The 13,448-nt window shown below is 38.6% G+C and overlaps 1 protein-coding gene across 1 annotated transcript in view; it reads right to left on the minus strand.

Moving 5' to 3' along the window:
• LOC109393869 (calmodulin-lysine N-methyltransferase-like) overlaps window positions 1–13,448 on the minus strand; it is a gene marked incomplete at its 5' end in the record, with an annotated part of 286,769 nt that overhangs the window by 47,909 nt on the left and 225,412 nt on the right. The window contains 2 exons of the mRNA XM_019663546.1: window positions 38–92; window positions 2,107–2,167. Of these exons, the coding sequence (XP_019519091.1) occupies window positions 38–92; window positions 2,107–2,167 (116 nt within the window). The remainder of the gene's footprint in view (window positions 1–37; window positions 93–2,106; window positions 2,168–13,448) is intronic.

Raw genomic sequence — 13,448 nt, forward strand, 5'->3', positions numbered from 1 at the left:
TCCCTCTGAATGGGACTGGAATTGAGAAAAGACCTACCATGAGCCCAGCCAAGCATGTCATGCCACCTCCTAGCTCACACACAGCAAGGTCCCTGAAAGAGAGAAAAGAAATGGTAGAACCCATATAAATTAGATGAAAATGGTCCGAGGGATATACATGTTACAAGAACAAATTGCCATCTGCAGTAAGAACGGCGCGACCAGGAAGTTGTGGAGACATGACTACGTTACCTCATGGCGTTTTGCGTTTTAAAAATAATTATGAAATAGAAAAGTCACAAAGCAGGCAAATCAGTGGGGGTTCCCTCATTAGCGTTCACTGCAACATTACCACCGCTGAGCTGAAAAATCTGAGAAGGTTCCCTTTTTTTCCCCTTGTCAATGGCGCTGTCTTTTAGAACTAAACTAGCTAGAGTAGCGAAAGATAATTGTTAGGAAAGGATAACACTGTTAATCCACACATTCACTCCTTCAAAAACAGTTAGACAAGTAAATGAAGAATATACATGAGTGTGTATATACCTATATTATAGTCGCATACACACACACACACACACACACACAAATAAATGCAATCTTGAATTAAAAAAAAAATTCTAAAACAAACTGAAACATTTTGGAAAGCTGAACCACCCCCATAAAGAACAATTACACAAAGAGCATTTAGCAATTAACACTTAAATCACAACTGACCCCAACACAACACAGTGAATAAACAATGCGGGGACATAATATGGTTAAGCCAGCAAACCCAGGCTAAAGCAATGACGGGGCTCTGACTTCACTGCTCAAAAGTAAAGCTGCTCAGAGTTAAAGCTGACAGTCGAATGTGGCCCTTTGCACTTACCTTCCTCTTTGTGCCTAAACATCAGTCCTCAACGTGTGACACTGTCGCCCTGGCCCACTGCTCGCTGATTGGAGCTCCAGTCGAGCTGAAGCACAGCAAGATGAGCAAATGCCAGGCTTCCAGGGCCCTGCAGCCCAAATTCAATACGGCCCCGTTTTTATTGTAGACGCTTAGGCTCTTAAGATTGTTTCTTCTTCCCACTTTGGAAAGTTTATTACCTCATCAGAAGGGGGGGGGGGAAAGCAGCACTAAAAGGGAGGGGGAGGTGGAAAGAGAGGGGAAAGTAGGTGGAGAAGGCAAACAAGAACATTCCTGTTCCGACATTCGCTTAATGAGTCTTTAGTTGTTCAGAGCAATTATAGACTGGTTGGTAAATATGGACCCACAGAGCTTCAAAAAATACATATTATTGACCCAGTCTTGTTAAGTACATATTGTTAAAACACACACCATGATCACTAACGGCTTGTCTGAAATCATAATGGGCTATTTAGGGAGTATATATTGGATGACTTTTATAAACTGAGATTTAAAATGAAAAACCTATACGTTTTGGGACCTACCAAACATCTTAAGAATTGTTGAATAAAAGGAGCTTTTCCTTTTTCCTAAAATCCCATCCACGGGTTTGATCTATAATGCACACTGATAGTTGAAAACATTTATTTCCGTAGCATGAATCTGTAATAGTAATTGATATTTTATAAATACTTGTTGTTAAGTATATAAAATGCCTTTAACACCAGGGGTGGGATGGCATCTTTAAATAATAGCTGTAGGGTATTTATTTATCAAATAGTCTATCATGACTTCCCTAGCAGAAGTTTAAAGAATGTCTTTATTGTTTTTTGTGTGTGTTTTTTGTTTTTTTTTTTTTACCTTCACAATCAGTAAGGATTGATTGGAGCTTCACTTTTGTTTCCCCCAAATCAAAGTGAAATAAAAAGCCTTGAGTGGAAATCAAAAGCCTTTGACATATAGCAAAAAGCTTGCTGTGCTATATTAGTACCCAAAGGCAATTCAGATTTTTTTCAGAAGCAACATGTTTTCACCACGAACTTTTTTCCCCTTTGTTTTCTTTTTTATCCCACCCTTTCTCTCTCCTCTCCTTCCCTCCTCTCTTTCTCTCTCTCTCTTTGTCTCTCTTTCTTAATTTTTAAAGAATTTAATTTGAAGAATGTCATCATGGAAATCTTTAATATGCAGATACAATACCCCTAATGGGCTGAAAAAAATATACTTTTAGTGCAGCTTTATACCTGAATACATCACTGTGCTTGAGGCAGTAGTAAGCCAAAACCTCTTCAGCCGGCCAGATGCCTGGAAACACAAGAGGACAGGCTTTTTTATTATAGAAATCTCTTCTATGATCATTCTCTATAGTCATTCTCTTAAGAAATGGCTTTTAAAAATAATGTTCAGTACGAGCTATTTCAACTTGAATCAAACTTAACATAATTATCACTAGTAACATTAACACATGAGTTTCTTTTGTTGTTGATTTTGTAATGGTGAGATTTATAACCCTTTTCCTAGGAAAACAGCAAAATATCCTATATAAATTTTACTAAATTTCAATCACAACAAAATAGCAAAAACAATAATAACTAAATTCCAAATATCAAAAGTTAAATTTTAATGGTATATCAGGTAGATCATAATCTTGTATACATGAACCTCCTTTTCAGCCAATTCACAAGCATAGTTGAAGATTTATTGTACAATCCAGCCATGTTAGGCAAAAATAAATGGAAAAATCACTTGCAGGAGCAAATAAAATCACTGAGGTCATTATATCTTTTTGTTTGATTTCATACTAATTTTTAAAAAATATGTACAATTACTTGCTTTCCTCAATTAATAAAAATCAAACTAGAGTATACAATTAAGAAATGTAAACTTCACCAACTTTGGCACATCTTTAAATTTAACCATAACCCTACCCAGTAAATTCCATGAATGGGCATTTTCTGAAACCGTCATCTGTAAATTATTTATTTAGAAGACTCATACAGTCGTCATGAATGAATGTGAATTGCTTAAAGAGGAGAAGTACATGTTAGGAAATTATAGTTCCTAGTGGTTACCACAGGATGGTAGGTAGGGTTATCAATTCTTTTAATATTTTTCTTTATACTTTTTGTATTTCCCAAAATGTTTGCAATGCATGTGTATTACTCTTATCGTCAGAATAAACCACAGCCTTATAAAAATTATGTTTTCCCCAAGTGGATCAGGTGGCGCACCAGGTGTCCTGCACTGCCTGAGGTTGAGAAGCCGTGCAGTCCTGGCAGAGGGCAGGGCACGCTTGCTGTGTTAGCTCCAAGCACTCTTCCAATGGGTCTTAATGCAAAATTGAAACACCTAACAAGACTTAATTTTTTTTCTCCCAAATGCATCTCCTGCTTCGAGGAGTTAGAAATTCAAACAGTTCAGGGAGGAGGATGTCAAAAAAAAAAAAGGTAAGTACAATCTTAAGAGAATCAGTGGGTAAATATATGAACAGCAAAGAGATGACTCCATAGAGCAATCGTTGCAGGAAAGTCCAGTCAAATGTACTCACTAGCTCAGCCTCCATGGCGTTTCTGATAGAAATGAGAGTTTGGGGGAGACACAAAGTAAACCCGGAAGAAGTGATTAGAGTTGTGTTTAGGAATAAAGTCAGAGGCAGTGGAGTTTAACAGTTGAGATCACAGGTACTTTGGGACCACACTCACTGGGCTTCAGTCCCAGCTCTGCATTCCCTAGCTGAGTGACTTTCGTTATGTTACTTAACCTCTCTGTGCCTCAGCTTCCTCATCCAAAACATAACATAACTCTAGTATCAACCTCAAGGATTGTTGTGAGGGTTAAATGAGTAACACAAAGGAAGTGTATTTAGAAAAGTTCCTAATTCACAACAAACTCAAAGAAAAAGAAAGTGGATTGTTACTGTTAACATTATTCTCCTGCAAAGGGGGACAGAAGAGTGGAAGAGAGAAGATGTGAATCCAAAACAATTATCCCAAATAACCAGAACAGATAGAGAACCTTTTTGACCTACTCATGAGCTTTGGCAGGTCTCCAAAGTCCTATACCTGGCATACCTCCGCATAAAAAGAACCTACAGAGGCTAAAATACATAATAAAATTATCGGAAGAAAGAGCCCAAGATAGTGTTCTAGGCCAAGCAGATATAATCACCACAATAATGAATTTCTTTATGCATTTAGTAGATGGTTTTGAGGTATAAAAATATAATGATAGAGGAAGAGTCTGTTACTAAAATTTAAGCCTTGATTAAGTACAAAAACATGACTTCTCAAGCACATAGGTTTTTAAAAGTTTTATAATTTTCTCAAAAAATTATAGAGGTTGATTTTAAACTAAATTAACACAAAAAATACAAAGCACAAAGTTAAAAAAATCACCTAAAATTCTACCACTAGTATATAATCACTGTTAACCTTTTGCACATCATTTAAAAAAAAATCTCTCTAAGCATAAAGATATTTTACATAAACGGGATGTTATCAGGCAGATATTCAATAATCTGATTTTGCTCCAATCAATATGTGATGGCTAGTTTCCCATGACAATAAAACTATACTATACCTGCATCACTATTTTTTGCGACTGTCTAGATATTTTGTTTGCATCATAATTTATTTAACCAATTTCTTCTCTGTAGAAATTTAAGTTATCTTCTAAGTTTTTGATATTATGAGATTATGAACAATGGTACAATGAAGACAGATTTTTTTCTCCCAACATACGACTTTTCTCCTTATGTCAAATACCCAGAAATGGGAAATATGGTCATAGGTTAAGTACATTTCACATTCTGACATATCAAACTGTCCTCCAAAAATTTTCTACCAAACTACACCCCCAATAAGAATGTTTATTTTCTCAAAGCCTTGCCAAGATAGGGTTTTGACAACCTATTTTATTTTCACTAATTTGTTAAATTTCAAAAGTTATCTCAGTGCAAATCAAGACTATAATGAGATATCACTTCACACACTCTAGGATGTCTGTAATAAAAAACTCAGGAATAGCAAATGTTGGCAAGGATGTGGAGAAATTATGTAAAATAGTGTAGTCACTTTGGAAAACAGTCTAGCAGTTCATCAAAAAGTTAAATGTAGAATTATGATGTGACCAGCAATTTCACTCCTACATATATATTCAAGAGAAAAGAAAACATGTTCACACAAAAACTTGTACATAAATGTTTATTGCAGCATTATTCATAATAGCCCCAAAGTGGAAACAACCCAAATGTCCATCAACTAATGAATGGATAAACAAATGTGGTATGTCCATACCATGGATTATTATTTGGCAATAAAAAGAAATAAAGTACTGATGCATGCTACAATATGGATGGAACATGGAAACGTTACGCTAAGTGAAAGAAGCCAGACACAAAGGACCACATGTTATATGTTTCCATTTAGATGAAATGTCCACGGTAGGCAAATCCATAGAGGCAGAGGACAGAGTAGGGGTTGTTCAGGGCTGGGATGGTTGAGAGTGAATGAGACCTGACTGCTTATAGGTATGAGGCTTCTTTTAGAGGTGATGACATATTCTAAAATTGATTGTGGTGATGCATGCACAGCTCCGTGAAGAAACTAAAAACCACTGGGAGAATTGTATAGTACATGAAATAAAGCTGTTATTTCTTTTAAGTTTTCTCATTTTTATTTGTGGAAATATAATGGTCTTTTAAAACAAGATTTTATTTTTAAAGAAGTTATACATACACATTATTTGAAGAACCACTGCGTTCTTTAAGAATGACAAACAGCATGAGCCCCCTCTCCTTAACCTTTCTCCTTCCTCAGAAACTACTACTTTCAATTCTTTTATCTGATTCTTCTGGTAATTACTTCCATGTTTCTACATAACATATTTGTATTTTTACTTTTTTTTTTTAAAGATTTTATTGGGAAATTGGGGAAGGGGAACAGCTAAGTTGTTGTTCTTCAATAGTTGTGGAGGGTGCAGCTAGCTCAGCTCCAAGTCTAGTTGCCTTCCGGCCACCCCTCAGCAGCTCACGGCTGCTCAGTTCAAGGTGCCATGTTCAACCTTAGTTGCCGGTGGGCGTAGCCCACCATCCCATGCAGGAGTCAAACCGGCAACCTTGTTGTTAGGAGCACATACTCTCACCAACTGAGCCATCCTGTCACCTGTTGGCAGCTCAGTGGCAGTTCAGCTTGGGTGCAGCTCACTGGCCCATGTGGGTATCAAACCGGCAACCCTGTTGCTCAGAGCTCATTCTCTTTAACCAACTGAGCCACTCGGCTGGCCTGTATTTTTATTTTTTGATTTTACAGTTTTAGGCAAAAATCTATGGAAGAGAAGCATTTTTTTTTTATTCCCCTCTCCAGACCACTCATACCAGGCACCTTCTCCACTGACCACGACCATCTTCCTAATATAGGTATATTATAATTTTGGTAAGATCACTACTCACTATCAATCTTATTAAGATCATGAATTAAACTGAACCATATAGTAAACTGTAATTGTTTTTTCTCTCATCTATAATGTTTTTTTTCTCTGGGGTTTATAATTTTCTTTTTTATTCAAGCTCAAAATCCAGTTGTCTGTGTGTCCTCTCCATACCTTCATTCACATCGGATATTCTATCAGCCTCTTGAGGAAATCCCTCCTGGTGCCTCTGACCTGCCTTAGTCTGGGCTGAATACCTTCTCTGCTTGGCGCACAGTTGAAATCCCAGAAATCCCAGAATCAATCGTCACTCTCATTCCAAGCTTCCCTTTGCCCTCCCCCTGTGTTCTGTCTCTCGTGTCCTATATCCTTTGTCTTCCTTCCTTGGTTTACTTCTTCATTTTAGTGCAACCACTTGAGAAAAAAGTGAGTGGAACCTAAATGTTTGAGAGCTTGCATGATTCCGTGAGTAATTTCAATATAGAAACCCTGTGTTCTTCAGTCTGGGGAAAGTTTCTTGGGAAGTTCCATTGACCACTTCCTTACCTCCATTTCTATCCATCCTCTTTTTTGTCTGGAACACTTATGATTTGGATGTTGGATTTCCTGAACTCATCATCTAATTTCCTTATCTTTTCTTTTCTGCTTTCTATCTCATTGTTTATTCCTTTCTTGGAAATTTCCTTAAATTTACCTTCCAACTTTTGTATTGTTCTTTTTCATTTATGCTATTGTTGAAGGTAGTTCTCTGACTATTTCTCTTTTTAGAGCATCCCATTCCTGTTTTATGAGTGAAATATCTTTTTTAATTATTTGAAAATATTAAGTATAGTTTGTTTTAAGTTTTCTTATCTTTATATAGCCTGTTTTTTTCCTGTTGATTAGTTTTGGTACACATCACATTAAAAGCTTTCCTCAAATATCTGGTAATTCTTTGTTGTTTGCTTAAATGTAATTATAGAAAGATGAAAAAGCTGACTGGAGGTGAAGAGGGCTGAGTGTGCGTGGGTGGGGTGTGGGTAGAGAGGCTCAGCATTCAGTCTGCATTTTCACCTAATTCCTTCACCCTGTTTTTGGTACACTCTCTGATTTCCACTGTGCATGGTGTAATGGAAAAATCCTCAGTTTAACTCTCTCCAGAGATTAAACCTCCTCTTCCGTTTGGAGTACAGAAGAGGAAGTTACCTAGTAGCCTGGAATAGGGATGTAACTGCTTCTTAAACAACTTTTCATCAGTCCTCCTTACTTCAGCCCCCATTCAGCTCCTGCTTTTAGAATTACCTGGTACCAACAATTCCTGAGCCTTTCAAGGTTTCAGGAATAGGAATAGGGTGGGTTCTCAACCTTCTCAACTGCTGGCTTTCTCCTATCTGCTAAGTCAATGACTTCTCATTCATTTGCCTTCCCAGCTTCCAGAATTATGTTGTATGCTCCCTCATTGTATCATCCTTGCAGGCTTAAAAACAGCCAGTTACAGTGGTTTCATGACATTTTTGGAAGGAATTAATTTTAATGCATTGTTCAATTTCCAAGTTTACCTGAAATCCGGAAATGTATGGTCTTTTGAATGTAATTGTTTGGGGGATAGTTCTGGAATCCAAGATACACAGTAACTGTTCTTATCTCTCACAGGGTACCATCTTAGCATAAATACTTTTAGCTCTGAGTGATGGGATTTCTGTACACATTCTAGAAGAACAGTGACTAGCAGGTCTTCATAGAACAGAGAGACGCTCATTGGAAAAGTGATGAGAATAATTTTTAGGAGGATGTACAAGTCAAGGACATTAATGGTGAGGGTTTTTTTAGCTCAAGACTTTTATACTCCATTAATCATATTGTAGGGCTCTATCGATCAATTACAGGCACTTCCGCTATATTCTTGACACCCGACAAAGCAGAGCAGAATGCCCAAAGTGGCATTTAGAGTAGCTAAGTATTGATCTCCCCAAAAGCATCACAAAACCTTTTAATTAATGGTTTATTCTAGATAACGTTTTCTAAAGCTCATGTCATGAATTAGGACACTTGTTTAAAAGTTATTCAGAGGTACATAGCTTCCAATATTCCTTAGCATTTTCTGTATAAATCGAATTAGTTTAACTCATAGGAGAAAAGGCCTCCTTCATCCACTGGGCCTCCATAAAAGCATTAGCTAAAGAAGCACTCTATTTGGAAGAAGAATACTATATTGTACTTGGGTTTCCATGGTCGTTTGGTCTCGCTCGTTGTCTTTCGAACAAAGGGCTAGTTCCTTGCAGATGTTTCTGTCAGAATTGGGCCTGTCGAGTCTGTGAGACTCAAAAAGCCTGTAGCCTGCCAACATTAAACTATGAAGGACTAGCTGTTCATGTAGAAACAGTGAGGGGCAAAGTTGGTAATATGATCTATTTAATGTATGGAACCACTTTTTTGTTGTTTGTGAAATAGCTAGTTTAGAATTTTTTTTTAATTTTTTTTTTTTTTTGGTGAATGATGTTTCATTTGGTCATTTTTGTTTACAACTGAAACTCTGGGAATTTAAAATGAACATCCTTGGGGTGGCTGGTTAGCTTAGGTGGTTAGAGCACAGGCTCATAACACCAAGGTTGCCTGTTCGATTCCCACATGGGCTGCGGAGCTGTGCCCTCCACAACTCGATTGAAACAACTACTTGACTTGGAGCTGATGGATCCTGGAAAAACACACTGTTCCCCAATAAAATTTCTACCAAAAAAAAAAAAATTTAACATCCTTGGATGTGAGCTTCTTACAGACACCAGAAAAGGTTTCAACCTTGTGCCCCCACGTTGTTCTGCCCAACTTTGTCCAGCCAGGTGGACCGTTATGAGCTGGCTGCCGCCCAGTTTCACGCGGATTCTCTTGCCTACAACCTCACTTGGGAAAAACAAGTCCTCCAGGATCGCATCATGCACGGCTATGAGAGCGTGGCTCCTGGGATGCTTTTGCTTTTTTGTATGGCTTTTTTGAATTGGCTTAGGCAGAATTCTCCTCTGAGTGCTAAAGACAACCTGCTTCCCACTGAACTTTTTCTCTAATTCGCATACTAGCCGGACTTGAATCTTTCTGGGAAAGATTTCAGTTGAGGAATAGGAACAAAGATTATAATAGCTCTCTGGCCACCACCAACTTCAATTTCCTTGGCTCCTGTTATATTCACCTCCCGAAGCTAGGCCTTGAGGTCTGAGTTCATCTCCAGCTCAAGGAGCGCCTGGGAGATGCGGGACTCAACCCGTCTGGCTTCTCGCTGTTGGGCTTCACGACCTTCACGCTCGAGCTGAACTTGGCCTTCTCCTTGGGGAGCGCCGGCCTAGGAAGGGCTAGTTTATAATTACTTTATATGCCAAGTTTTGTGGTTAACCTGGAAACAAACAATACCTTCACTATTAACCTAAAGGCTGAAGAAATCCTAAGATTAACTAATATTAGACAACTCAATATCTATTAAACCTCCTCTCCTGGTTAATGGGAGTACAGAAGGGAAATTTCATATACCTGTGTAACTAGGTAACTTAATATCTAATTAAATTAGATATTGAGAGACATGAATCTCTAGCTAAGCATGGGTCCTTCTAGGTCACTTTAATTTGAGAGCTTTTTGCTTCCCAATAATTCTTTTTAGCAGAAGTTCTGAAACTTTGACAGACAGCATCCAACAAGCAGCTCTGATGACTCCTCTTTTCGCTCTAACACACGTACTTGCCCCATGATCATAATACACCCAGCTTTCACAGCAGAGATGGCTTTTCTGTGATCAGCTGATGTCCACCCAAGCGACAGCTTTCTTTTCCCTCCTTCAAACTAAATGATCATGTCCATGCAGGAGTCAGAAGTAAGGCCTCTCTCAAACCTGAGACTCAAACGGAGAGGCCAGCATACCCCTAGCTTAGCCATTGACTCTTCTGGAAGGAGAAATGCACTAGTGGATGTTACTACGGTGAAAAGCTGCTTGTGCTGGAATGGGTAGGGAAACCTTTTGGACAGTGTTTACACTCTGTCTCCTTTAATTAAACATTTCTGCTTTGTCGTTGATATTTCAACCCAGAATGGAAATCTGTAAGACGACTACAGAGTGCGCCATCAATTTTCATTGGGTATCGACTATGTTTCAGGCTGTGTGGATCAGCAGGGAATGAGAAAGAATGGTCATGAGGACTTTAGTCTAGTTAAATAACTACACATATAATGTGCCTACCTATCACTGGAATAAATGCAACATAGGAAAAATAGAGGGTGCTTTTAAGAACATATCATAGGGGACCTGACTTGGTCAGAGGGGGAGTTTGGAGGGGTCCACCAGGGAGCTCTTCCCTGTAGAAATGGCATGTAAGTTGCAGCCCAGAAGATGAAGAGCCAAGGAGAGGAGGACGAGGGGAACAGGGGTGGAGGGAATGACCCATAGAAGGGGAGCCCCATGAAATAAAGCTTTGGAGAGGAGAAGAGCTTGATTTCCAGAAATGGAAATAGGGTCAGTAGAGCTGCAGAAAAAAAAAAAGGGGAGAATAGTACAAGATGAGACTGGAGGGTTGGTTAGGGGCCAGATCCCACAGGCTCAAAGGCCATGTCAAGAATTTTAAACTGCACCTGAAAATAAATGATACCTTTTAAGCAGCAGAGTGGTCTGATCAGATTTATATTTTATAAGATAAGTCTGGCTACCCTAAAGAAAGTAGATTGAAAAGGGGCAAGAGGAGACAGGGGAAAGTAGGTAGGAGGCTACTACCATTACCTAGGTGAGCTCTGATGGTGGCTTGGGTGATGGTTAGTGCAGATGAAGAAAAGTGGGAAGATCTGAGCTATATTTAGAAGGTAAACTGACAAGGCTTATTAGTTAATTAATACTGAATTAATTAATAGATGAAGAGGGTGTTAAAAGAGAGGGAAGTGTCAAATACGACGCAGGTTTATGGCATCAATAAGTGGGTGGGTGATGTACAATGGACGCATATAGAAGTTTCTTTCAATTTTATATGAACTGAGACGATTAAATTCATGGTGCAAAAACACTAACTAGGGGTCTAGGCTGTGATTCTGGCTCTGCCACTACCAATCTGTGTCCTATTCGGAAGTAATTTAGCTTTTCTGAGCTTCAGTACCCTCATCTACAAAACACTAGGCTTGGGGTAGATTAAATCTAGGAAGCCTTCAAGCTATAAGAAGCTATAATAAAGAACAAGATCTCATACTCTGGAGGTAGCCACAGTTCAGCTTGAATACTGGCTCTTACGGCTCTGTGACCTTGGACAAGCTACTTAAACTTTTTAAGCCTCATTCATTCATTCAACATACAATTATTGGCAGGGGACACAGCAGTAAATAAAATAAAGCCCTTGCTCAAACAAGTTTAATAAGGGCAATAGGCAATAAACTAGGTAATTTCAGATAGTGATGAATGTTGTGAAGAAAATAAAACATTAATGAAAAAGAGAATAACTATCAGGGACACTACATTAGCCAGCACTGTTGGATAATACCTCAGCTCTCTCATTTGCTAGACAAAGGAATAAAAGTACCTAAGCATAGCGTTGTTGGGAGGATTAAATGAGCTAATGCATGTAAGCAACTGCATAGTAAATTTTTTATGTTACCTCTTGTTGCTGCTATTGCCATTGTTATTATTTTGACTTGTTTCTATCCAGGGAATTTTATGACCTTGATTATATTTTTTATGATACTTTCAGGGAGATTATTATTCCTAATTGATAACCCACAAAATCAACCCAAACTTAACTTTTGAAAAATTTGCTTTAGCTATGGGAACTTTGAAGATAGATCCTAAACAAGAATTCCATATATATATATATATATATATATAATATATATATATATTATATATATATATATATATGTATACACACACACACACACAATATTTGTTCGATACTTGTCCTCCCACTCGGACCCATTAACACACTTACTCTGCACAATAAACCATCAAGTGCGGACCTCCCTATGTTTGCGAAGCCAGATCACAGAGAACTCAGGCACAGGTGGGTGACATGAAATGTTCTCATAGCCGAGCGCAGTGAGCAGGTGGAAACTTGCCCTGTGGCCTTCTAACATGTGTGGAATGCTGACTGCGTCCCAGGGCATGGAGGTAGATGAGGAAATCAAGACACCAAGAAAACGTCCCCTAAATCAGGCAGATATTTTGTCACAGAGTTGGAATTTGAACCCAGGTAATCTGACCCTAGAGCTGTTATTCTTAACCTCTAAATTGCAAAACACTAGATTGCAAAAGCAAAGGTCTAAAGAAATTGTCTCCTGTTCCTGGAGAAGCCAACTGAACTGAAAGGACATACAGTGAGCATGGGGAAGGTGGAGATGTGAAGGGGCACCAAAAGTTACCCAAGTATGTCAACAATACATTCTTCTAGGACTTCAAAATGGGTCAGTTGATGGGCCCATTAAAAAATGCATCAAAACCTAAAACTTAAATTTTAATTTAGAGACCTATTAACGTGATGATTACCAGGTAAGGGAAAGATGAAAGGAGACCCAGCTCCATCCTGAAGCTGAGGCTGGGAGGGGAAGATAGTCATCAGAGAGTGCTCCCCAGAGGCGCAGCCTTCGATCTGGTGGTCACTTTTAGAGCAGACGCTGGGGAAGCCACTAAGCGACAGATGAGAATTGGAGACAGAACAAGGCAGATGCTGAAGCACAGCTGAGAAAAAGCAACACACTGCAGCCACAGCCGCAGCTTTAGCAGCCGTATATAGTGAAGACATGAACTTGGAAGACAGCTCTGAGGCTTATTAGCTTTTTGACCTTAACAAGTCACTTAAGCTCTCCTTACATCAACTCCTTATCTGGAAGTCATAATACGATCTACTCCATAAGTGTAGATGTGAGGATTAAGTGAATTAGAAGAGTACCAAATAAGTACAGTTAGGGTTTACTATTATTATTATTATTATTATTATTATTATTATTATTATTATTTTTAGCATTACTTATTTCTGAACACTTACTACTTGGCATACACTGGGCTGTGTACTTTTTGGTGGGTTATTTTACTTAATCCTTACAACAGCCCTATAAGGTATGTATTGTCATTATGGCCAGCAAAGGGGTACAATGAGGTACCCCAAAGCACAGAGGGCTTAAATGACATCGATGGGATTGGAGGCCACAGACTCAACCTCTAGACCCAGTCTCT

The sequence above is a fragment of the Hipposideros armiger genome, unplaced genomic scaffold, assembly GCF_001890085.2.
Source record: "Hipposideros armiger isolate ML-2016 unplaced genomic scaffold, ASM189008v1 scaffold_395, whole genome shotgun sequence".
Taxonomy (NCBI): Eukaryota; Metazoa; Chordata; class Mammalia; order Chiroptera; family Hipposideridae; genus Hipposideros; species Hipposideros armiger.